A 26,898-nucleotide genomic window follows, 5' to 3' on the forward strand; every position below is an offset into this window, starting at 1 on the left:
GCGCCCGCCGCTTCCGCGCTGCAGCGGGAAGAAGTCCGCCGTTGCTTTATTGAAGTAAGTGTCGGTCTCCCGCTCCCCTCTCTCCTCTGACCACCGGAGAAGAAGAAGAAAGCAGATCAACCCTAAAGCAGGTGAGATCCAGGCGACCAGATCTCGCCCTTCGCTTCCACTACCAGGCAACCAGCCCACTACCGGCAAGCTGCCGCTAAACCTACGAAACCTACCTACTCCGGTGCTATCTCCCCTCCATCTCCGGCCGGCTACTCCGGCGGAGAGGAGGTGGGAGAGGCCCGGTGAGAGAAAGAAGAGGCTCACTAACTGTAGCAAGAGGAGAGCGAGGTGGGGGGGAGTACGATGGAGAAGTCTCCCATAAGAAGTATTGGCATATCCTTTGAGTGGAATAAGCTTAATATAGATACATCAATAAGCATAAATGATTCCTTGTCTCTGTGGTGCCTTGTTATTTCATGACAACAAAGTTCGGCAGGAATCAATGGTGCACGCATTGATGGAGAGCATGAGAAGGAAAAGAATTACTCCCTCGGTCTCATAAAATATGTCTTAACAACATGTTTCATGGGAAAGGGAATTTTTGGGACCTAGGTTCAGCGGAACCCGATTAAACTTACTCTGATACTAAGTTACATAGTTACTGTTGTGATATGTATATGTGGATTGCCTAGCCCTTTCCATCAGTTCAGACTTTTGGTTCAAGTGGCTAGTGCATGAAGCTTAACATGGTATCAGAGCCCTAGGTTTCGAGTTCAAATCCTGATTTTCGCAATTAAGCCTAAAAATTGCTGTTGTACATGGTTTTCGCAATTAAGCCTAAAAATTGTTGTTGTCCCCCTCTTTAGCCACCGCTGTGTGCTCTTCTTCTTTCACATGTTGACTTTCTCTTCTCCCGTCACACGCGAGTGGAGGTGTTGTGATATGTATATGTGGATTGCCTAGCCCTTTCTATCAGTTCGGACTTTTGGTTCAACTGGCTAGTGCATGAAGCTTAACAGTTACTCGGCCACTAAGTTACAAATATTTCTGTTGCGGTCAGAAACCCACCGGCGAGCAGTGATGTCTACGTTCCCCCTCCTTTCCTGTAGACAGTGTTGGGCCTCCAAGTGCAGAGGTTTGTAGAACAGCAGCAAGTTTCCCTTAAGTGGATACCCAAGGTTTATCGAACTCAGGGAGGAAGAGGTCAAAGATATCCCTCTCATGCAACCCCGCAACCACAAAGCAAGAAGTCTCTTGTGTCCCCAACACACCTAATAGGTGCACTAGTTCGGCGAAGAGATAGTGAAATACAGGTGGTATGAATAAGTATGAGCGAGTAGCAACGGTGCCGGAAAAGTGCTTGGCGTGTAGTTGATGGTGGTGGTATTGCAGCAGTAGTAACGCATGATAAAACGAGTAAACAAGCGATAGTAATGTAGCAGTAGTAACACAGCGAGTAGTAACGCAAGCAGTAGTAACGCGGTATTTAGGAACAAGGCCTAGGGATTACACTTTCACTAGTGGACACTCTCAACATTGATCACATAACGGAACGAGATAAATGCATACTCTACACTTTTGTTGGATGATGAACACATTGCGTAGGATTACACGAACCCTCAATGCCGGAGTTAACAAGCTCCACAATAATGCTCATGTTTAAGTAACCTTTAGTGTAAGATAGATCAACGAGACTAAACCAAGTACTAGCATAGCATGCACACTTGTAACCTTCATGCATATGTAGGAGGAATAGATCACATCAATAATATCATAATGATAATTAACTCCACAATCTACAAGAGATCATGATCATAGCCTACGACAAGAACCACACGGTGCACGCACTAGTCACCTTTACACACATGCGGGAGGAATAGAACTACTTTAATAACATCACTAGAGTAGCACATAGATGAATTGTGATACAAAACTCATATGAATCTCAATCATGTAAAGCAGCTCATGAGATCATTGTATTGAAGTACATGGAAGAGAGATGAACCACATAGCTACCGGTACAGCCCCGAGCCTCGATGGAGAACTACTCCCTCCTCATGGGAGCAGCGGCGGTGATGAAGATGGCGGTGGAGATGGCAGCGGTGGCGATGGAGATGGCAGCGGTGTCGATGGAGAAGCCTTCCGGGGGCACTTCCCCGCTCCGGCAGGGTGCCGGAACAGAGTTCCGTCCCCCGAATTGGAGTTTCGCGATGGCGGCGGCGCCACGGTAACTTTTCCGGAGTTTCGTCAATTGGTATCGGGTTTTCTGATCCGGGGGCTTTATATAGGCGAAGAGGCGGCGCGGGAGGGCTGACGGGGGGCCACACCATAGGGCGGCGCGGCCCCCTCCGGCCGCGCCGGCCTAGGGTTTGGTGGCCACTGTGGCCCCCCTCCGGTCCTTCCCGGGTGTTCTGGATGCTTCCGATGAAAATAGGAACTTTGGCGTTGATTTCGTCCGATTCGAGAATATTTCGTTACTAGGATTTCTGAAACCAAAAACAGCAGAAAACGAGGAACTGGCACTTCGGCATCTTGTTAATAGGTTAGTTCCGAGAAAATGCACGAATATGACATAAAGTGTGCATATAACATGTAGATAACATCAATAATGTGGCATGGAACACAAGAAATTATCGATACGTTGGAGACGTATCGGCATCCCCAAGCTTAGTTACTGCTCGTCCCGAGCAGGTAAAACGATAACAAAGATAATTTACGGAGTGACATGCCATCATAACCTTGATCATACTATTTGTACAGCATATGTAGTGAATGCGGTGATCAAAACAATGTATATGACATGGGTAAACAAGCTGAATCATAAAGCAAAGACTTTTCATGAATAGCACTTCAAGACAAGCATCAATAAGTCTTGCATAAGAGTTAACTCATAAAGCAATAATTCAAAGTAGAGACATTGAAGCAACACAATGGAAGATGAAGTTTCAGCGGTTGCTTTCAACTTATAACATGTATATCTCATGGATAATTGTCAATGCAAAGCAATATAACAAATGCAATATGCAAATATGTAAGAATCAATGCACGAGTTCACACAAGTGTTTGCTTCTTGAGGTGGAGAGAAATAGGTGAGCTGACTCAACATAAAAGTAAAAGAATGGTCCTTCAAAGAGGAAAGCATCGATTGCTATATTTGTGCTAGAGCTTTGATTTTGAAAACATATAGAGAGCATAAAAATAAAGTTTTGAGAGGTGTATGTTGTTGTCAACGAATGGTAGTGGGCACTCTAACCCCCTTGCCAGACAAACCTTCAAAGAGCGGCTCCCATTTTATTTTATTTTTGGATGGCACTCCTTCCAACCTTTCTTTCACAAACCATGGCTAACCGAATCCTCGGGTGCACTGCCAACAATCTCATACCATGAAGGAGTACCTTTTTATTTTAGTTTTATTATGATGACACTCCTCCCAACCTTTGCTTACACAAGCCATGGCTAACCGAATCCTTCGGGTGCCGTCCAACAATCACATACCATGGAGGAGTGTCTATTTTTAGTTTGTTAATTTGGGATCTGGGAATCCCATTGCCGGCTCTTTTTGCAAAATTATTGGATAAGCGGATGAAGCCACTAGTCCATTGGTGAAAGTTGCCCAACAAGATTGAAAGATAAACACCACATACTTCCTCATGAGCTATAAAACATTGACACAAATAAGAGGTAATAAATTTTGAATTGTTTAAAGGTAGCACTCAAGCAATTTACTTTGGAATGGCGGAGAAATACCATGTAGTAGGTAGGTATGGTGGACACAAATGGCATGGTGGTTGGCTCAAGTATTTTGGATGCATGAGAAGTATTCCCTCTCGATACAAGGTTTAGGCTAGCAAGGCTTATTTGAAACAAACACAAGGATGAACGGTACAGCAAAACTCACATAAAAGACATATTACAAGCATTATAATACTCTATACCGTCTTCCTTGTTGTTCAAACTCAAAACTAGAAATTATCTAGACCTTAGAGAAACCAAATATGCAAACCAAATTTTAGCATGCTCTATGTATTTCTTCATTAATGGGTGCAAAGCATATGATGCAAGAGCTTAAACATGAGCACAACAATTGCCAAGTATCACATTACCCAAAACATTTATAGCAATTACTACATGTATCATTTTCCAATTCCAACCATATAACAATTTAACGAAGGAGAAACTTCGCCATGAATACTATGAGCTAAGAACACATGTGTTCATTCGAACCAGCGGAGCGTGTCTCTCTCCCACACAAGCATGATGTAATCCAATTTATTCAAACAAAAACAAAAACAAAAGCACACGAGACGCTCCAAGAAAAAGCACATAAGATGTGATGGAATAAAAATATAGTTTCGGGGGAGGAACCCGATAATGTTGTCGATGAAGAAGGGGATGCCTTGGGCATCCCCAAGCTTAGACGCTTGAGTCTTCTTGATATATGCAGGGGTGAACCACCGGGTGCATCCCCAAGCTTAGAGCTTTCACTCTCCTTGATCATAGTATATCATCCTCCTCTCTTGACCCTTGAAAACTTCCTCCACACCAAACTCGAAACAACTCATTAGAGGGTTAGTGCATAATAAAAATTCACATGTTCAGAGGTGACACAATCATTCTTAACACTTCTGGACATTGCATAAAGCTACTGGACATCAATGGATCAAAGAAATTCATCCAACATAGCAAAAGAGGCAATGCGAAATAAAAGGCAGAATCTGTCAAAACAGAACAGTCCGTAAAGATGGATTTTATTAGGCCACCAGACCTGCTCAAACGAAAATGCTCAAATTGAATGAAAGTTGCGTACATATCTGAGGATCATGCTCGTAAATTGGCATAATTTTCTGAGCTTCCTGCAGGGCAGTGGGCTCAGATTCGTGACAGCAAAGAAATCTGGAACTGCGCAGTAATCCAAATCTAGTACTTACTTTTCTATCAACGGCTTAACTTGGCACAACAAAACACAAAACTAAGATAAGGAGAGGTTGCTACAGTAGTAAACAACTTCCAAGACACAAATATAAAACAAAGTACTGTAGCAAAATAACACATGGGTTATCTCCCAAGAAGTTCTTTCTTTTTAGCCATTAAGATGGGCTCAGCGAGTTTTAATGATGCACTCGCAAGAAATAGTATTTGAAGCAAAAGAGAGCATCAAGAGGCAAATTCAAAACACATTTAAGCCTAACATGCTTCCTATGCATAGGAATCTTGTAAATAAACAAGTTCATGAAGAGCAAAGTAACAAGCATAGCAAGATAAAACAAGTGTAGCATCAAAAATTTCAGCACATAGAGAGGTGTTTTAGTAACATGAAAATTTCTACAACCATATTTTCCCCTCTCATAATAACTTTCAGTAGCAACATGAGCAAACTCAACAATATAACTATCAAATGAAACATTCTTATCATGAGTCTCATGCACAAAATTATTACTACTCCCAACATAAGCATAATCAGTTTTATTAGTTGTAGTGGGAGCAAATTCAACAAAGTAGCTATCATTATTATTCTCATCAAGTGTAGGAGGCATATTGTAATCATAATCAAATTCACTCTCCATAGTAGGTGGCACCAAGAGACCACTATCATTATAATCATCATAAATAGGAGGCAAAGTATCATCAAAGAAAATTTTCTCCTCAATGCTTGGGGGACTAAAAATATCATGCAAACCAGCTTCCCCAAGCTTAGAACTTTCTATATCATTATCAACAATGGTGTTCAAAGCGTTCATACTAATATCACTACCAGCATGCAAATAAGATTTCATAGGTTTTTTAAGTTTCGCATCAAACAATCCATGTTTTAAATCAGGAAATAGAATAAGAAGCTCACTCTTGTACATTATGCCAAACTAGTGTAAACAAGAAACAACAAGATGCAATTGCAGGATCTAAAGGAAATAGCTTTGAGCACACACACGACGGCGCCAAAAAAAATACTTTACCTGGGACCGTAGTATGAGAGCCTTTTACCTTTCCTCCCCGGCAACGGCGCCAGAAAAGTGCTTGATGTCTACGTTCCCCCTCCTTTCCTGTAGACAGTGTTGGGCCTCCAAGTGCAGAGGTTTGTAGAACAGCAGCAAGTTTCCCTTAAGTGGATACCCAAGGTTTATCGAACTCAGGGAGGAAGAGGTCAAAGATATCCCTCTCATGCAACCCTGCAACCACAAAGCAAGAAGTCTCTTGTGTCCCCAACACACCTAATAGGTGCACTAGTTCGGCGAAGAGATAGTGAAATACAGGTGGTATGAATAAGTATGAGCAGTAGCAACGGTGCCGGAAAAGTGCTTGGCGTGTAGTTGATGGTGGTGGTATTGCAGCGAGTAGTAACGCAGTAAAACGAGTAAACAAGCGAGTAGTAATGTAGCAGTAGTAACACGAGCGGTAGTAACGCAGCAGTAGTAACGCAGTATTTAGGAACAAGGCCTAGGGATTACACTTTCACTAGTGGACACTCTCAACATTGATCACATAACGGAACGGATAAATGCATACTCTACACTTTTGTTGGATGATGAACACATTGCGTAGGATTACACGAACCCTCAATGCCGGAGTTAACAAGCTCCACAATAATGCTCATGTTTAAGTAACCTTTAGTGTAAGATAGATCAACGAGACTAAACCAAGTACTAGCATAGCATGCACACTTGTAACCTTCATGCATATGTAGGAGGAATAGATCACATCAATAATATCATAATGATAATTAACTCCACAATCTACAAGAGATCATGATCATAGCCTACGACAAGAACCACACGGTGCACGCACTAGTCACCTTTACACACATGCGAGGAGGAATAGAACTACTTTAATAACATCACTAGAGTAGCACATAGATGAATTGTGATACAAAACTCATATGAATCTCAATCATGTAAAGCAGCTCATGAGATCATTGTATTGAAGTACATGGAAGAGAGATGAACCACATAGCTACCGGTACAGCCCCGAGCCTCGATGGAGAACTACTCCCTCCTCATGGGAGCAGCAGCGGTGATGAAGATGGCGGTGGAGATGGCAGCGGTGGCGATGGAGATGGCAGCGGTGTCGATGGAGAAGCCTTCCGGGGGCACTTCCCCGCTCCGGCGGGGTGCCGGAACGAGTTATGTCCCCCGAATTGGAGTTTCGCGATGGCGGCGGCGCCACGGTAGCTTTTCCGGGTTTCGTCAATTGGTATCGGGTTTTCTGATCCGGGGGCTTTATATAGGCGAAGAGGCGGCGCGGGAGGGCTGACGGGGGGCCACACCATAGGGCGGCGCGGCCCCCTGCGCCGCGCCAGCCTAGGGTTTGGTGGCCACTGTGGCCCCCCTGCGGTCCTTCCGGGTGTTCGGATGCTTCCGATGAAAATAGGAACTTTGGCGTTGATTTCGTCCGATTCCGAGAATATTTCGTTACTAGGATTTACGAAACCAAAAACAGCGAGAAAACGAGGAGCGGCACTTCGGCATCTTGTTAATAGGTTAGTTCCGGAAAATGCACGAATATGACATAAAGTGTGCATATAACATGTAGATAACATCAATAATGTGGCATGGAACACAAGAAATTATCGATACGTTGGAGACGTATCAAGCGACGACGGGCAACACTGTAGAGCCGGGAGGCTCCCAGGACTGCGGCTGGCCCTGGTCCCTCCGAGCGATGGCCCGCAAAGCCTTCGGCACGCACGTCCGATGCGATGCAAGGGCGTGCCACCTGACCTATACCTGGTCGGGGAAGGTGTTGGATGTGCCTCGCTTAGTTTCCTGCATGGCATACACGTAATCATTAAATACGAGCCTCGATCGGCTCTCGAGTTGTCCCGTGAATCGTCTCAAGGAGCCGATCCACCCATGATGCGTACGAGGTGTACGATCAGATGGTGGTCCTGCTTGATCAAAACAAAGCTAAAACGACCTACTACGATTTAGGGTTTTCACCGCATAATTGGAACATCCTACTCGTGATTGAGCCTGGCGGCCACGCACGGTGATCGTAAACCGACCCTAGACAAGGCCTAAAAACCAACACGAAGTTGATCCTCGGAACATCCTGTCTAGGGCTAGCAAACTACACCCTACGCACCACCTGGATCCTTCAACCCGTTTGTAAGGCCTAACCATGCAGATATTAAACTAATCCTTGAAGAACAAGGAGCAATCATAACGGATCGGATCTACTAAATAATGATCAAGCGGGGTGCCGCCCTTACACCCAAGATAGGTGTAAGGGCGGCTAGATGTCTAAGGGTCGCACGACGATAGCATATGATACGATGAACAATGTTAACCCTAAAACATCTATGATAACTACGTTGCTCGCCATCAAAAAGGCTTCAGCACGAGCAACGCATGAACTACGAATAAACGTGTACTGCCTAGATCGCAAGATGCGATCTAGGCAGCATGATGTTTACCCGGAAGAAACCCTCGAGACAAGGGAGTTGGCGATGCGCCTAGATTGGTTTGTGGTGAACGTGATTGTTGTTTATTTCATAAACCCTAGATACATATTTATAGTCCGTAGACTTTCTAACGTGGGAATAATCCCAACCGGGCACAGACCCAAACTCTAACTAACCGACACGTATCCTACTATATTACAGATACACGGGCAAACTAGCCCAAACTTTGCATATAAGGCCGATTCATGTATTTCTTCTATGTATATTCTTCAAACCCATCTTCAATCGCGGCCCACCTCTGATCCGGTCAAATTCTGGTGATAACACATGCCCCCCTGGTTTTGGAAATGACATTTCCAAAATCATTATGCTTTTCTTTCGTCGGGTCATGTCGTGGCAGAGCAGAACCGCTGCAGTATCCTTCATCATGATGCCTTGCCTTCTTGACTTCTATGCGCGATTCGACAATTCTTTGGCACCATTTCCTCGGAAACTGTTGTAGCATTAACTCTCCCCAATATCCCATTATTTAACCGCGTCGAGCAGTTCGCCCCTTCACCCTCCTGCTCCGTACTAGCCATCGGCAAAAAACCCCCATTCCTCCGTGGCCATGTCTTCTTCCTCCTCCTCCTCTTTTGCCTCCTCAAACCTCTCCTATGTATCATCTCCCTTCCGTGAGCCGACGCCAGAGTGGGGCTCGTTGGCGGCGCACGACATCCTCGCCCCAACGACGTGGGACAAGGAGGAACACGATTCCTCCATCTGGTCCGAGGATGACAAATCCTTGACCGACGGAGAGGACGCCCTTCAATTCCTCGTCGACGGGGAGGAGGAGGCGGAGAGCGAGGATGACCGCTTCTCCTGGGACAACTTCACCTCTTCCGAGGAAGAGGCGGAGGAGGACGACGACGACTCCCTCGAAGGTTACCCACCGGCGAAGCGCCTCCGCGCCTGGTGGGACGACGACAGCGATGACGACGATGAGGAAGACGAGGCTCCCGTAGAAGGCTCCGGGAGCAGCGATGAGGAGCCTATCAGCAGCTGCGCCGGCGGCAGCGACGACGACGACGAGGGCAGCAACGGCCCTTAGATTAGGGACTAGTAGTAGTAGTCGGCTTTTGTTCTTTCTTCCCCGAGCAATCGGCTCTTTCTTTGTAAGAAATCCCACTACTAATGAAGAGAATATTCCCCAATTAACCTTGCTTTCTTGTCAATCTTGCCGATCGTCGAACGAAGTCGCTGTACAGAGAGCCGATGGCAGGGCATCGGCTTGTACTATAAACGCGATTTGAGGCCAAGCCGTTGCCTATCCACACGGTCCAACAGGCCTAGCTCATGTCCAAACCATCCTCCAATCTTAAACGTGCAGATTGAACTCCTCAGCAACCACTAGGAGACTCATCCCAAATATCATGATTTCTGGTTTGAACCAATCTGTTAACCTGCTTAATTAAGCTTGTACCTCTAGAGTCGATAGCAATGCATCGGCTTTACGCATACCGTTGTCTCCACATGTTTTCTCAAGTCGATGTCTGCGCATCGGCTGTGATTTTTTTTTTACTGGCCGATTTAGAATCGGCCTCCATATCTCACTGCCCATCCTCCCACATGCTTGGGAAATACTTCTTGAGATGTTGGCCATTGACGGCCACTGGGAACTTCACACCATCCAAGCTGTTCAAGCATGTAGGCATTGCCCTTCGTAACCTGGATGACTTTGTAAGGACCGTGCCAATTAGGAGACCATTTGCCGTATGCTTTATCCCTGGTTCCTAGTGGCAACACGGCTTCCCATACTAGATCACCAACTTGAAACTCCTTTGGTCTCACCTTCTTATTGTATGCCCGAGCTACCACTGGCTTTGTTCTCTTTAATCTTCTCTAACGACCAAAGTCTAAGTTCCGTTGCATCCTCAATAGTGTCACTCATCGGGGTTGCATATTCCTCGAGCGTCGGGTCATTCCGAAACGTGACACGTCTCGATCCAGCCGTAATTTCCCAAGGTAATACGGCCTCCTGCCCATAGACAAGCCTGGTACGGCGAAGTCTTTATAGCTCCATGGCATGACATGCGATAGGCCCACAAAGCCTTCCGACAACGTCTCATGCCACACCACCGGGGTTCTCCTCAATCTTCCTCTTAATCAGCTTGATCGAGGCTTTGATTGGACGCTTCGGCTTGCCCGTTGGCTTGAGCATAGTATGGAGATGATCGGATTAGCTTAATCCCCATGTCATCGCAGAACTTTCCGAATTCTTTAGAGACAAAGACCGAACCTCCATCGGTCGTGATGGTTTGGGGAATCCCGAACCTATGAATGACATGTTCTTTGACAAATTGGATAACATCTTCCGATTTTACTTTCTTCATGGGAACGGCCTCCACCCATTTGGTGAAATAATCTGTAATGGCCAGAATCCACCCATTTGATTTTTTTACGGGCCGATTTTCCTATCGGCCCCCAATATTTCACTGCACATGTATCGCACATGTTCATCTGATTAGGTGCCCCCCGAGCCGATTCTGCCAGGTATCTGCTGATATCGGCTCTGTGGTTAGCCAAGGCACTATATGTGAACGTCGGCTGTTAGGACCAGTGTGGACTTCTTCCAGCTCATAAGCCGACGCAAACCCATTGCCCATTAGATCGACGTTGAACCCAGGCAGAATGTATGGCGAAGATAATTTTGGCCGATTGCGGGAATCGGCCTCCATGTTGAATTGCTCAATGAAGGTTTTGCAATGTTCCTTCATAGATCTTTGGGGCCGATCACATGGATCGGCATCGCCACGTTTGTCCATAGATGTTGCTCTTGTTACACGATCAGGCCGGTGGATAAAACCAGCCTAACCCCGTCCTTTGTCACGTCGATGCGCTAGCGATCGTCCAAATTGATGCACGAGAGTGGCTCTTGGCCCGATGTCTCCCAAACGTTCATGCCAGCCATTGAAATCGCGGCTGAATCATCTGCGTGGACGACTTCTACTTCATCTCCATCCCATTGTATTAGGCATTGGTGCATCGTGGATGGAATGCAACAGTTGGCGTGGATCCAATCTCTCCCTAGTAGGACAGCATAGGTGCTCTTGCTGTCGACAATAAAGAACGTTGTAGGGACGGTTTTCCTTCCCACGGTCAGATCCACGTTCAGGACACCTTGTGCGTCAGAAGCTTGGCCGTTGAAATCGCTCAGTGTCACATTGGTCTTGATCAGATCCGAGCTAGAGCGTCCCAACCGACGTAGCATGGAGTATGGCATAATGTTGACTGCCGCTCCGGTGTCCACCAGCATCTTGTTGACGGGCTGCCCATTGATGTAACCTCGCAAGTACAGGGCCTTCGGATGCATCGTAGCTTCTTTCCCGTGGCTTCTCAAAGATGACCGGCCGTGGGCCGCAGATCAAGTTGTGCCACGAGTGCTTCGTCTAATCCTGGAGCACTAAACTCTGTTGGAAGGATGAACACCATGTTTGTGCCAGCCGATGTCTCATCATCGGCTTTCTTTTGTCCGAGGCGCCACTCTTTCCTTTGTGGCCGACCTTCTTCGTCCGAGGGTTCGCTGAATTTTAGCGGCCGGATCGAGGCCGCGCCTTCCTCAACGTGTGCAGGTATAACCTTTCGGCTTCCTCCAACCCACGTAGTCGCTGAACCCTACGCTTTTGGGAACGGCTGAGCCCATCAGGGCACCATCTTGGCCGATGATACTTGTCTTCTTCATCATCGTCCTCCAGTTCCTCGAGATCTTCTACCCGAGCGGACTCAGCGTGCTTGTTCCGAAGCGGGAGAGGCCCTAGACGTTTGAACACGGACACGTTAGCTGCATCCTTCTTCTTTTGTCTACATTCTGGACAGTTGCCGATTGTAGGTAATCGGCTCATTCCCGAATCCCGGCGAGTGTCCGAAGAAGGGGCGGTCCCGAGTGCCTATCCACGTCGTCTTGCTCTCTCGACTCTTCCTTGGCGTGGCGCTCATATCTCTCCTCGTCGCGATCATGCCGACGGTGTCTCCTGGCGTCCCTAGCCAGACGATCTCTTCCATCATCGTCGTTGTATCGCCAGCGTTGGTCATATTGACCCACATACTTGTTGAGGAGGTAATCAGAGAGGGGTCGCTGATATCTTACGTTCCTCACTTCTCCCTCTGTGATGTAGCGCTTGCCATCGTGACGGAGCCGACCGCTTGGAGCGGCTTCCTCTGTGTCCTTGCTATGAGAGCAGCTGCCCTCATCTCCGTCCTTACCAGAGTGGTGCCCAGGTCCTACCATGTTGATATTGCACGAGACTCTGGCTGGCACCCTCCATGGTAAGTGCACTCCACCATGTTAACGGCGGGGAAGGGGTGTGTGTCGACCTTCATGGCGTGCTGGCTGAAAATTAGACGCCCTTGTTCTATCGCCATTTGGACCTGCCGACGCCACACCCTGCGGTCGTTGGTGGCGTGGGTGAACGTGTTATGCCACTTGCGGTATGGCTTTCCGTTCAGCTCCTGCGCCGTGGGGACCTTGTGGCCTTCGGGTAACTTTAGTCTGCTTCTCCTTGAGTAAGAGGTCGAAAATCTGCTCAGCTTTGGTCACGTCGAAGTCAAACCCTTTTGGAGGACCTTGTGGCTTAACCCATTTACAGGACACGGGGCTTGCCCCCCGAGTCCATTCAGCCACTACTACCTCTTGATCTCCCGCAGCACCTTCATCTTCATCTGCCTCAACCAGGACCACCGCACGCTTGAATTTATCCTGGTATACATCTGGGTGGCGCTGTTCATATGCCGACGGCCTTCGCACCATGTGCGCCGGCGAAGGGTAGTCCGCTTGGGAGGCCACGTCCTTGATCGATGATGAGAGACCCACCACCGCCAACTCGGCTGCTTCTTTTTCGGTCACATGAACCGAATAGCATCGGTTCCTAACGGTCTCGAAGCGCTGGACGTATTCGACATTGTTTCCCCGCGCTTCGTCGTACTTGTGCTAGATCGGCAATGCCAGCCTCGGAAGCCTCGAGTGATGCCGCACGTGGAGCTGCTCTTCCAAGCTGCTTCCAAGTCCGGATTGAATCCGGTGGCAGCGATGTGTACCACCCGAAGCCGATCCTGTGAGGGACCGTGCGAAGAACCTCACACGCAGCTCGTCCGATGCTGAGATCGTGCCCAGCTGTGCCAAATATCGGCTCACATGCTCGATGGAGCTGGAACCATCCGATCCATTAAACTTGGTGAAATCGGGGAGCCGATATTTGGGTGGTAGCGGGATCAACTCGTACTCGTTGGGGTACGGCTTGGAATAGCCGATTGTCCTCCTTTTCGGCATCATGCCGAACTGGTCTTTCGAGATTGTACGAGATCTGATCCACGGTGATGGGCTGCGGGCGCCGAACTGCGAAGATTCGCCGGGGTGGCATACTTAGCCGGCCATGCTTGCTTTTCCAGCTACGAGCCAAGCTGCGGGAGCTGAGCTGCGGAGGTTTGTCGGAGTGGCATACTTAGCTAGCCACGTCTGCTTCTCAAAATCTGTTCCCGAAGTTCCTCCTGCTGTTCCGGAAGTCCCTGCTGTTGCAGCCTGGTTCGAGAGTGCCCAGTTACTGCAATCTGGCACGTATGCGCACGTGTATCCGTGAGGGATCTCCTTAGGCGCCTCATGCAAGAATTTGGTAGTCACTAGGGTCACCACCGATCTTGTAGACGACGTATGCCGATGAACTCGGCACTTCGAGTGCTTGCCAACGCGAACGGCAGCGGTGGGACGGGACCGGAGTGGCATCTCTCCTTGGTGAGTCCCCGGAGCTGGTCCTGACGGAGAATACTGATGGCTCATGATTTCCTGGATCACGCGCAGAGCGACACGCTCCAAAGTGTTCACCAGGCTCTCAGAATGGCGGTGCAGCGAATGAGCCACCATGAAGTTAATCTCCTGACGCAGCGACCTGGTGCGTCCTTCTGACGGGGTGGACAGTTCCACTCCATCGAGCGCGCCTTCAGGTGAGAACCCTTTCCACCCGATGCCATGTGAGCGGGTTCGCTGAAAAGAGCCGATGAGGTCGGCTTCGAGGACTGCTTTGATCTCGTCATGCTTCTTCTTGAGCTCCTCGGTCGGATCCTCGTACTTGGTCGGAGTGCCTTCCGCCATCTCGGATGTAGATGGCGATGCGGTTGATGTCGAAGATTGTCCCACCGGGTGTGCCGAAATGTGTTGCGGTCGAAACCCACCGGCGAGCGGCGACGGGCAACACCGTAGAGCCGGGAGGCTCCCGGGACTGCGGCTGGCCCTGGTCCCTCCGAGCGACGGCCCGCAAAGCCTTCGGCACGCACGTCCGATGCCGATGCAAGGGCGTGCCACCTGACCTATACCGGTCGGGAAGGTGTTGGATGTGCCTCGCTTAGTTTCCTGCATGGCATACACGTAATCATTAAATACGAGCCTCGATCGGCTCTCGGGTTGTCTCGTGAATCGGCTCAAGGAGCCGATCCACCCATGATGCGTACGAGGTGTACGATCAGATGGTGGTCCTGCTTGATCAAAACAAAGCTAAAACGGCCTACTACGATTTAGGGTTTTCACCGCATAATCGGAACATCCTACTCGTGATTGAGCCTGGCGGCCACGCACGGTGATCGTAAACCGACCCTAGACAAGGCCTAAAAACCAACACGAAGTTGATCCTCGGAACATCCTGTCTAGGGCTAGCAAACTACACCCTACGTGCCACTGGATCCTTCAACCCGTTTGTAAGGCCTAACCATGCAGATATTAAACTAATCCTTGAAGAACAAGGAGCAATCATAACGGATCGGATCTACTAAATAATGATCAAGCGGGGTGCCGCCCTTACACCCAAGATAGGTGTAAGGGCGGCTAGATGTCTAAGGGTCGCACGACGATAGCATATGATACGATGAACAATGCTAACCCTAAAACATCTATGATAACTACGTTGCTCGCCATCAAAAATGCTTCAGCACGAGCAACGCATGAACTACGAATAAACGTGTACTGCCTAGATCGCAAGATGCGATCTAGGCAGCATGATGTTTACCCGGAAGAAACCCTCGAGACAAGGGAGTTGGCGATGCGCCTAGATTGGTTTGTGGTGAACGTGATTATTGTTTATTTCATAAACCCTAGATACATATTTATAGTCCGTAGACTTTCTAACGTGGGAATAATCCCAACCGGGCACGGGCCCAAACTCTAACTAACCGACACGTATCCTACTATATTACAGATACACGGGCAAACTAGCCCAAACTTTGCATATAAGGCCGATTCATGTATTTCTTCTATGTATATTCTTCAAACCCATCTTCAATCGCGGCCCACCTCTGATCCGGTCAAATTCTGGTGATAACAATTTCGGAAGAGGAGAGTCATCTAAAACTTGTGATTTTTACCTAAGCTACATACTTTCAAATTTAGGTATAAAAATTGGCACGCATATACATATGTGCATTCTCTACATGCAAATAAATCAAAATTTTAGATGTCTAGAAATACGAATTTCTAGCCCTACAGTATTTCGGGTTCCGTGGAACCCATGTCCCAACATGTATTTTCTTTCATGGGACCGAGGGAGTACAAATTTCTAGTTGGGGAGATGAATTGATCACAGATGCATGAGCATTGCTTGTGTTTGCCATGATGGAACTCATGTCGATGCCATATATCTTAGGACAATGTATCTGCTCACGGATAGCATATGACTCCAGAAACACTTCGAAATAAGAAAAGCTGTAACCTTGCGCGCTTTGAGTGAAATTCGTGCAAAATTACCGCTCCAGAGAGCCATTTGAAATAACAATGATCTGTGACGATCTCATGCAGCATACACCGTACGATCGATCTCAAAGGACGATTAATCAGTAAGAGGTGATGATCAAACAGACCAGACGCAAAGTTCACACAGCAAGAGACTGATCACACGGAGACACGATGTTGAAAACTATTAAGACCGCCCAAGTACAGCCGAAGCAGCGGATGATGATCCATGGTCACATTCTTAGCAACCAACGGAGAACTAATGCTCATAATAGATCACGTACCGTACCGTACCGTACGTACGCTGGCGGCTGGCACATGAAATTCTGGAGAGATGAGCCCAATAATGAGTTGCTTAATTGCCCAAACATCTTCCCTGCTGGCGATTCCACTTTTCGCACGCTTTGCTAGGTTTCTTTCGCCCCGGTTTAAATTTTTAGCAGGTTTTTGGATTTGGCGCCAAGCGCAGCGTCACGCTAAGCATATGATTCTACGGGACGGGATCGCTGGAGACATTGGCCGTTTGAAGTAGCTGGATGGCACGTGCGACGGGATCCACCCATGGGGGCCTTGACTTGGACCGTAATCCCTTTTCCCACCTATGGAAGAAAATGATTTTGTTTGTTGTGCTTGTCTGCATTTCTTTGGTGATGAGCCCTTTGGGCAGATCGGTATCCGTTTTCCTTTTGAGAAGTTTCGTCGCAAGCAAGGTTATTCGAGTGAAACACACAAAGTTCACGTCCGAATTACGGTACTCACACAAAAATCCCGGGCGCAGCAATTGTTTTCTTCGTATACATTCTCTTCTTGATCTTTTTATCTCTACATACAAGGAAAACATGCAGAAGCACCGCAACATTTCAAACACACTCATGCAGTCTCTCCTAGAGGGAGAGAACCCCAAGGAAACGGAGGCTCCCTCGGTCGCCCCTTCCACGCGATCAGGGGGTCAACCCTAGATCGCCACCGCCACCGAACTCCCCTTCTCCTCCGCCCTTCCTCGTCACTCCTGGAGGCTGCCGGCAAAGCCTTGGCCGCTGATGAAGGGGGAGGTGACAAGGTATCAACTTGTCAATGCCTATGGATTGTAGGCTAGGGTTTAGTTAGAAGTAGAGGGCAAGTAGATCTCGAAGGTTTCAGCCGAAAAGTACTCGACGATTATGAAAACTAGGGTTTGTAAACAATGATTCGATGATCTCTGCGTCCCTTGACTCCCCCTTATATAGGAGGCGGAGCCGAGGGATTCGTGCTGTACAAGTTACAAAGTCCGGGAAGGTTTCTAACTCATCCCGTAAGATTACAAATAAGACTTTCTATTACAACTCTAGCTTTCCTTAATAATATCTTGGGCTTCCGAATCTTCTTATTCTTCGGGTAATGGGCCTTCAGTAAACCCCGGGTACTATCTTCGGCAGGCCCATTTGGGATGCCTATGTCAGGAGGCGAGGCCCTTGTGCGGTTGCGTCAAGATCCCTGCAGCGATCTTCGTCGGAGGAGGTGAGGGTGATGCATGGTGATCCACAGCAACGGGCTGCAGGCGGCGGCGGATCCTTGGCCGGCGCATCAGGATCTTCACCCGCTAGCGGAGGCATCTCCGGTTGGGTTGGGCCTCGGCTCGACACGCATCTCCTTCTGCGTCGGTGGGTGCCTCCGATGGTTCTACAGCTAGAGATCTCATCGTTATGGAACAACTGCCAGGGAGAAATCCTTTGCCTGGCTTTCCATGGCAGAAGTTGCAGCGACGCATGTGGGCGCCGCTAACCTTCTTTGAGGGTGATATCACGGTGGAAGTTTCGTCGGGCTCTGAGGGGAACCTCGGGCTAGTCCGGACATTGGCGGCGCTTGGCGTCGTCTTCCTCGTTGGGGACACTGTTTTGGAGCTCACATCCCCGGCGGGATCTCGAAGGCGTGGAGGCGCTAGGCTTCTGCGTAGACCATAGGAAGGGTCGGCGGCTCTGGGGGAAACCTCTGACCCGGGTCTCCCGGATTGGACGATGACGGCGTGAGGCGTCGTTCTCCCCCACGGGGACATCGTTTTTGGAGCTGATGCTGGCCGGAGGAGCCTAAAGCGGGGCGGTCTTCATCTACCTCGTCGAAGTTTTCGTTTCTCAACGGCGTGGCACAATGGAGTCTCGGTGATGGATGTGGTTGGCTGGACTCGCGCAGGGTGGCGGCTTCATTTGGCGCCGCGGCGGCGTCGATGGCAGGCTTTGCAAGGTCAATGCGTTGATCCTTCCTGGAGATGGGTCGGCGAAAGATGGTGGCAACGACTTCTCAAGCATGTGCAGTGGTGTGCATTCAGGGTTGGCTAGACCGGTTTAACTTCCCGACTCGCTATGGAGCGTTTTGGTCAGGCGTCCGATTTTCTGATGATGTGGGTTGGTGAGGTCCGGTCGTGAGGCCGTGACACGATCACCCCCTTCGTCAAACTTGTAGGTGTTGTGACATCTGTCGTTAGTTAGGTGGATTCAGTTTGATCTTCGTATTTTTTTGTAAGGCTCCGGTGAATAATTTTAATAAAAGAAAGATATGCATCATTTTGATGCAGAATGCAACAAACTTTCATTGGTCAACCCTTCATCGCAAGCAGGGCAGCATGAGCACAACACTTACGACACTCAGAGGGAATGCTTTTTTTTGTTGCCTTCATAACGCGTTCGGCTTCAATTCTTTTTTAGTTGCTGATATTAGTGGGTTTTTAAGCTGGCAAAATTTTAATAAATTGTTAGTTATTACATTTGTTACTGACAGGATTTTTGTTGGTTTGTAAGCCAATTTGCTTGTTATCGACGCCACTGGCACCACCTACATAGTAAATATGATATCGATATACATTGGTTAATAAATAGTATCAAGCTTAATGCACTAGTCATACAATTAAAAGTCTGAACTGATGAAAATAGCTACTCCATAGTAGAATCCACTTGTACACTTCGACAAATAGGCTACGACCGGGAATCCTCTCCTCCTTTTTGCTTAGAAAAAATAAAAATAAAGATGTGTAGTGCACATATGTAGAGAACACGACGAGCAGAACACATTTTGTACAAAGCGATGACACCACAAGGAACTTGCCTGATTTGCTCCATGGCTAGGGAGAGACCCACGAGTACGGTTAGCGCTGGTGCAGGTCGTTCTCTGCAGCCAATTATCGTGTCGACCAGTGTCTATCCAGATCTATGGTTGTGCATCCATTTCGGGAGTTTGCAAATAAGAGCAAGGGATTGGGACAGGCCACGGAGTGCTCCCATTCCATTCCTGGTATCACTTCACTGGTATACATGTTAAAGAACTAGGATAACTTTTGTGGATAAATCATCTGTCAGCTTTTGCCCAAGCTTTCTGCGATGGAATGCTCCTCTGCTCCCTTTTCTTTGGCTTCCGATCCAAGCCATTTTGCCTGGCAGGATGCGCTACAGCTGCGTGCCGCGGTGGTCTGTGAGTTTTCCTGTTCTGAAATTATGCGGTGGTAAAAAGAAGTACTCACAATAAGCAGTGCTCACAAAACTTAACTTACTCAAGTTGAAGCCATCAAGTAGGTTTCTCTGGTGAAATTCTGACATACCAAGTTCACTCATATGCCTAAGACACATGCTCTACCTTTGTACCTCACTGAAGCCAGCCTCTAACTTATATCGTTTCTATAGACGTCGCATCCAGCTAAAACCCTAGCCGCCTCCACTTCAGCCTCCTCCATGGATCGGTTTCCTTCCTCTAGCGTCGAGAGGAGTGGAGAACCCGATATATGTGTGAAGTTTTCAATAAAAGTAGTTTTTCAGTAGCTTGTGTTAGGATTTTGGTAGCAGTTTTCTTGTTGGTTTCCCCTTAATAGAGATGGCATCATTTGTAATAAGTGATCTTTGGCCTTTCGTTCGACCACGAGATCTCCTTTCCGGCGACAATGGTGGTGTTGAAAGATTACAATTATCTAAGTATGGATGTTCAGATCTTGCTTCGCCAGATCGACTTTGGATCTTTTCTCGTGGTTGCCGCGAGGAGGATTATCCTCGCAGTTTTTGTCCCGGTTGCTATGTTCTCGGCAATGGTGATTCATACTCTCGGCTATCCATCGACGTCGATAATACTGATCGGTTGTTAATCCCTGACATATTGGTGTTGGTATTCTTGCTGATGTTGATTGACTACTTCAGTTTTTGCGCACGTGCATTCTGTTTTAGCATTGCGGCTGAAATTAAAAATATAGGAGAACTTTCATTGGTATTTACAGGTATATGGTTTGCTATCTATCTTAGGCTACCTTCCGGAAAATACATGATTGTGTCTTGAAAGAAGAAAGAGTTTAAAAACATCGAGATTTGCTAGTATCTTTTAAATTTTACTTTGTAATCGTTTGAGACAGCTCGTGTATCTCTACCATATATTATTTATTAGTATGAATATATGTGATATTGATTGTCAAAAAATACGTATCTGAGTGAAAAGTGCAAAGGGGCGAGCGCCCAAGGCACAGTAGCTCGAATCGATCTATGGGTGCTTCGCTCAGGCCTATTTCCCTGCTGTTTGAGGCCGGTACTACCGGTTTCGCCCAGCTGCAACAATTTTAGCTGTGCTTGGGGAAACTGCTCGCTAGCGCACGCGCGCTGCGGAGCACCGTTTCGCTGAAGGGCTCGCGATCGTGGGCCGGCCCATTCAAGCAGTGTATGATCGTAAAAAGTAGATTCGCATCGGAGGAGGCTAGGATTCGATCCTGGGTGTTCTGGCTGCGAGAGAGCTGCTAGCCATTGCGACGAGGACGCCATGTTGGTTGGTTGAGCACAGTGATTTTATTTATTCGTGTCCAGGCGCTAGTAGGGCGAGTTGGTTTCTAGTAGCCGCGTTTGGCTGCTCGTTCTTCGTTTTTTTGTGACCTGAGCGTTCTTTTCTCCTCTTATTAGGTATGTCTTTCTTCTAGTTTTGGATAGGATTTTTTCGTTTTCCATTTCCTTTTATTTTATACATGTTTCTTTTACTCTTTTTTTCTTTCTATCTTTCTTCTTTAACTTTTTTTTTCTAATTTTTTTATTCCTTTACATGTTTATTAATCAGCTCGGCTATTTTTTTTTTCATTGGTATGTTTTATCATTGTTTTTTTACTTCTTTTTTTCTTTATTTGTATTATCTTTCAAAAACTATGTTTAGATATTTCTTATTTTCTTCTAATTTTAATTTTATTTCATTGTTTATAATAATTTTTTTCTTGCAGTGAGGATATGTTCCCTACATATAGGTATGTTTGTCGGACACTATATTTTCAATTTATATTTAGTCGTGATATGTTTCTCTGGCGATGTTGTTCCGCGCCGTCTAAACTGCTTGTTCCCTGCCGTCTAGGTTGTTGTTCCCCGTCGTCTATGCCATTGTTCCCCTCCGTGTAGGTCGTCGTTCCCCGCTGTCTAGGCTATTGTTCCCCCTTCGTGTAGGTCGTTGTTCCTCTCGGACTATGTTATTGTTCCCCGCCATTCTAGGCCGTTGTTCCCCTACATTCAGATTGTTGTTCCCCTACCAACTTGGCCGTTGTTCCCCGTCGTCTAGAATGTTGTTCCCCACCGTCTAAATTGTTTGTTCCCTGCCGTCTAAGTTGTTGTTCCTCGTCGTCTAGGCCGTTGTTCCCCTCCATCCAGATTGTTGTTCCCCTACCATTTTGGTCGTTGTTCCCCGTCGTCTAGGATGTTGTTCTTCACCGTCTAAATTGTTTGTTCCCTACCGTCTAGGTTGTTGTTCCTCGTCGTCTAGGCCGTTGTGCCCCTCCATCCAGATTGTTGTTCCCCTACCATCTTGGCTGTTGTTCCCCGTCATCTAGGATGTTGTTCCCCACCGTCTAAACTGTTTGTTCCCTACCGTCTAGGTTGTTGTTCCTCGTCGTCTAGAATGTTGTTCCGCACCGTCTAAACTATTTGTTCCCTACCGTTTAGGTTGTTGTTCCCCGCCGTCTATGTCGTTGTTCCCCTCCGTGTAGGTCGTCGTTCCCCGCTGTCTAGGCTATTGTTCCCCCTCCGTGTAGGTCGGTGTTCCTCTCGGTCTATGTCATTGTTTCCCGCCATTCTAGGTTGTTGTTCCCATCCATCCAGATTGTTGTTCCCTACCATCTTGGTTGTTGTTCCTCGTCGTCTAGGTAGGGTGTTGTTCCCCAACGTCTAAACTGTTTGTTCCCTACCATCTAGGTTGTTGTTCCTCGTCGTCTAGGCCGTTGTTCCCCTCCATCCAGATAGTTGTTCCCCTACCATCTTGGTCGTTGTTCCCCACCGTCTACGATGTTGTTCCACTCCGCCTAGGCAGTTGTTCCCCTCCGTCCAGGCTCCTGTTCCCCACCGTCTAAGATGTTGTTCCCCTCCGTCGAGGCAGTTGTTCCCATCCGTCCAGACTATTGTTCTTCACCATCTACGATGTTGTTCCCCTCCATCCAGGCTCATGTTCCGCACTGTCTACGATGTTGTTCCCCTCCGTCTAGGCTCATGTTCCATACCGTCTATGATGTTGTACCCCTCTGTCTAGGCTCCTGTTCCCTACCGTCTACGATGTTGTTCCCCTTCATCTAGGCAGTTGTTCCCCTCCGTCCAGATTCATGTTCCCCACCATCTAGGATGTTGTTCCCCTCCATCTAGGCAGTCGTTCCCCTCCGTCTAGGCTCCTATTCCCCGCCGTCTATGATGTTTGTTCCCCTCCGTCTTGGCATTTGTTCCCCTTCGTCCAGGCTCTTATTCCTACCTTCTACGATCTTGTTCCCCTCCGTCTAGGCAGTTGTTCCCCTCCGTTCAGGCTCATGTTCCCCACCATCTATGATATTGAACAATATTTATTTTTCCGGACGACAAATTCTCGTTCCATGAGATTCATGTGTTGAACAATATTTAATGTAGACTTACTAGCTTTATTTTTCTGTTTTATGCCGGTCTTTCTATTTTTTGTATTTTTTCATTTGGTTCAGATTAGCCTAGCTAGCTATCCACGCTTTTTTTTATTTCCATGCGTGTAAAAATTATATATGCGTTAATCTCTTCAGATCATTAAGTATGTAGTCAGATCTGCGTTCCATTCTTGATATGTCTTTCTTTTCTATACTTCCGCGTCGCCGCATGTGATCGTATCGTACTATTTTTTTTTTGAAACAGATCGTATCGTACTATTTTTTTGCTACTAGGCAACATACGCGCTGCACTAGTCTAGCATCAGGTACATCTGGTTCGCTACATAAAACGACACACGCGCTGCACTAGTTTCGTTTCGAGGAAGCAAGTGTTATTTTTAAATCATAGCTGGCTTACCATAAAAAAAGTAATAGCTAGCTATGTATGCATGTACCGATACACAGCCAGCCAAAAAATCAGAAACACAAAGGCGACCACATGCGCTGCACATGATGGAGTGCATGTACGCTGCAGCAGCACTTTATTTCAGTCTAACGAGACGTGAGCATACATGCTTTTGTATTTTTCTAAAAATTAGAGCGAGCGAGTAGCCAGCGTGCGTTTACGTGTTTTTTTTTTCATGTAGAGGCCCAATCAAACGTTGTTACCAAAGTGCTGAATCGGGGCCCAATCAACAAATCCCGAATCGGGGCCCAATCAACAAATCCCGAATCGGGGCAGCTGTTACCAAACAAATCCCGGAAGAATAGTCCCACCTCGGGGAACTGACATGAATTCCCACCGATTTATATACCGAGCGACCTCCAATGTTGGCACCAGAAGCCCGAAAGCGCAAAACAGGGCCCAGAATGAAGGAACCAGGCAGAAAAACATGCGCGCCCAGAACTAACCAGCGGGAACGAGTTGGGCCGCCAATAGAGGCCCAATTAAGAAAATCCTTCAGCGAAGCAGAGGTTAGAGGGCGCGCGGGCGCGAGGGAGGAGGACCCGTGCTTGGTGTACTGGTTAGCTTGGATTGGGCTTTATCACCAGTTCAGCACCACATTGGGCTCAATTTTCAACCAAACTAGTTGTTCCAACTGATAAGAGCCGCCGATTTGTACATGAGCTCATTAGCAGCAAATATCACAACCTCGGGGATGTAGCTCAGATGGTAGAGCGCTCGCTTAGCATGCGAGAGGCACGGGGATCGATACCCCGCATCTCCAATTTGGGTAAGTTTTTTTGGCTTCGTTTTGAATTACGCTGTAACTGGCTCTGCCTCCGCGTAAGCTGCTGCACTGACATTTCCCGTTCAAGTACGGCGTATTGCTTTTGTATCGCCAGTGAAGATTACTCATTTTCCAGTTTCGAGTATGCATGCTCGGTCTATACAGAAACAAGATCGTTGTAGCATGAAAAGACAATCTGTGTATTATGATTTATGAGCATGAATTATCAAAGGCCGCTTGTACTTTGATCCAGACGCATTTTTTCTTGCCGCGGTTGCTGTCATCCAGAAGCTAAGAAAGCAGGTAGGTGCAGGTTGGTCTGAATTTACCATTACTTCTCGTTCTTATTACCGATCGACGAATCGACGATCATCTCGCTCCCACTATAAATCCTTCACCATGGACCCACCGGGGTTAGCACGGAGCTGGATCTCCGCCGGCTCGCCGATGAGCCTCCCCGCTAGCCTCGGCCGCCGCTGGTGCGGCTTCGCGGCCGTCCTCTGCCTGTGTGCGTCCTACTGCAACGCAGGTATAATGAGCACGCCCCGACCCTGCCCATCCATCACAGCCGAGCGCACATGCTAACATTTCCAAAGTTAACTGACGTGAACTCTCTCTGTGACAGAGCCGATCGAGCCTCTGCCCTTGCCCGACACGCCGGCGAGGTCGCTGCAGTGCTTCGACGACGGCCAGGTACGCGATCGTCGTGTCGTGTCACTCTCACTATCTTCGATTTCCTTGATCCGTCTGTCTCTTACCTTGATGAGTCGTCTCTGCCCCGGCGGCCGTTGGTGGCAGGTGTACGGGTGCTGCGAGGACGCGTACCGGCTGAGCCCGGCGGGGATCATCGGCGTGCCGCCGGGCGCGGTGGACTACTACTGCGGCGGGCAGTGCGTGGTGGAGACGGAGGACGTGCTCAACTGCGTGGCCAGCGCGCTGGACGGCTTCAGGTTCTACAACGGCGCCTCCGTCGAGGACGTGCGCTACGCCCTCAGGAGGGGGTGCAGCCACACTTTCAAAAGAGGGGACTTCAACGACCTGGAGCCGCCGCTAGGCGACTACCCCAACATCTACGGTGACAGCGGCGGCGACAGGATCTTGTCTCATCATAACATTCTCGCTGTTGTCCTCGGTGCCGCGTGGCTCCTATTTCACGCCCGCTGAAGATAGAGAACTCCCAAGTTGTTGTTTCTTGGGGTAATAGTACAACTTTTGTTTTTGACTTTACACACCAAGGAAATTATACTCCTACAGTATGTTACACGCAGTAGAATGGCCGATAGCGACCCATCCTAACACACTTGGGGATCCCAGAGTAGAGAAAGGCACTCAGGTGCAGATAACTGGCACCTGATTAAGCAAATGCGCACAACATAATTTCTTGCCAGGCAATTATATAAACTGAGAAAAGACTCTCGGTGCAAACAAACACTGCTCAATTGCTTTCTAAGTTCAAGCTAACGTTCTGATCATTCCATACAACAGAAAAAAAAGTATACAAGGAGAAATTCAAAGTTGTACGGTGCATGCTGAGTTGCTGACACAAACATGGAAGGGAACTCCTTGATGAGAAAAAATGACAATAAAACTCCTATGTCAACTTCATGCACCATCTTCACCACGCTTCAAGTAGATCTTAGGTGAATAAGCTCCGACTTCATTGCTACTGTCAGGCGACCTCCCGCAATTACAAACGAATACATCACAGATCAACCATCTTCACAAGATTTGTGTAGATAACATGATTATCCTTTGCAGAATTGCTTTCAGCAAGCGCTGCCTGCACCAACTCCTGCAGAAAGAAAGAAAGAAAAAAGGCATAAAACATTTGTCAAAACGCAGAGATGCTTCCTTTGTGTGAACTAATGGAGAATTGCTTATTTATGACTTCATTACATTTTTGGTCCAAACATAATTCAAAATTTTAGAATAGGAAAAGATACTACTCCCCCTCCGATCCATAATAAACTTTGTACTAAATGCCCGACACTTGTTATAGACCGGATGTTAGAGTACGTCATGGGCCTGGGCCCGTTAGTCTTATGGTTTGCTTAGGGGTCAAGTAAGCCTTGCTTGGGAGTCAAGTAAACCTCTCTATATATGGAGAGGAGATGTATCAATCTAATCAAGCAAGAATTAAGAAGGAAATCCCTTCCCTCTTGCCCGGCCGTGGGCAAAAGGCCCCCGGCCGGCCTTCTCGCGCCCTCGCAGCCCTCTCTCTCCCTCCCAAACCTCTAGCAGCTCCATAACACTTGGTATCAGCTTTCCCGGGTTCGATCATGTCCAGCCCTCCACCGAGTTCTTCCCACCCGCCGCCGCCACACTCCGACGTCCCCGCCGTTCTCTCCCCGGCGGAGATCACCGCAGCCCTCCGCGATCTCACCACTGCTGTCCAGGAGATCCGCCTCTTCCTGGCCGGTCCCTACGGGCCGCCGCCGCCGGCGGCGCTGCTACCGTGGCAGCCGACGCACCAGGCGGCCTCCGCCACGATCGCCGGGCTGCTCCAGTCCCCGCTGCCGCTGTCCACCATCTCCGGGCCAGGCCCTACCTCGGCGCCGGGGGTCCATCTTCTCCAGCAGCCGGCCGCCTTCTTCCCCACCAGGACGGTACAGCAGCTGCCGCCGCCACCAACGCCGCCGCTGCAGCTGTTGTCCTCACCTACGCTGTCCCTGTCGTTCGGTGGGCAGCT

General features: G+C 48.1%; 1 protein-coding gene and 1 non-coding gene across 2 annotated transcripts; both read left to right on the forward strand.

Annotated features, from left to right (window-relative positions):
- The first annotated feature begins 24,133 nt into the window (after positions 1–24,133).
- TRNAA-AGC lies at positions 24,134–24,206 on the forward strand. The gene has a single exon. It is a non-coding gene; the product is annotated as a tRNA-Ala (tRNA).
- A 450-nt stretch (positions 24,207–24,656) lies between these two features.
- On the forward strand, positions 24,657–25,373 carry LOC124695403. Its single transcript, XM_047228258.1, has 3 exons — positions 24,657–24,738; positions 24,835–24,902; positions 25,008–25,373. The coding sequence occupies exons 1-3, from the start codon at positions 24,657–24,659 to the stop codon at positions 25,371–25,373; spliced, it is 516 nt and encodes a 171-aa protein (XP_047084214.1).
- Positions 25,374–26,898: the final 1,525 nt, after the last annotated feature.

This window comes from Lolium rigidum, chromosome 3, assembly GCF_022539505.1.
Source record: "Lolium rigidum isolate FL_2022 chromosome 3, APGP_CSIRO_Lrig_0.1, whole genome shotgun sequence".
NCBI lineage: Eukaryota > Viridiplantae > Streptophyta > Magnoliopsida > Poales > Poaceae > Lolium > Lolium rigidum.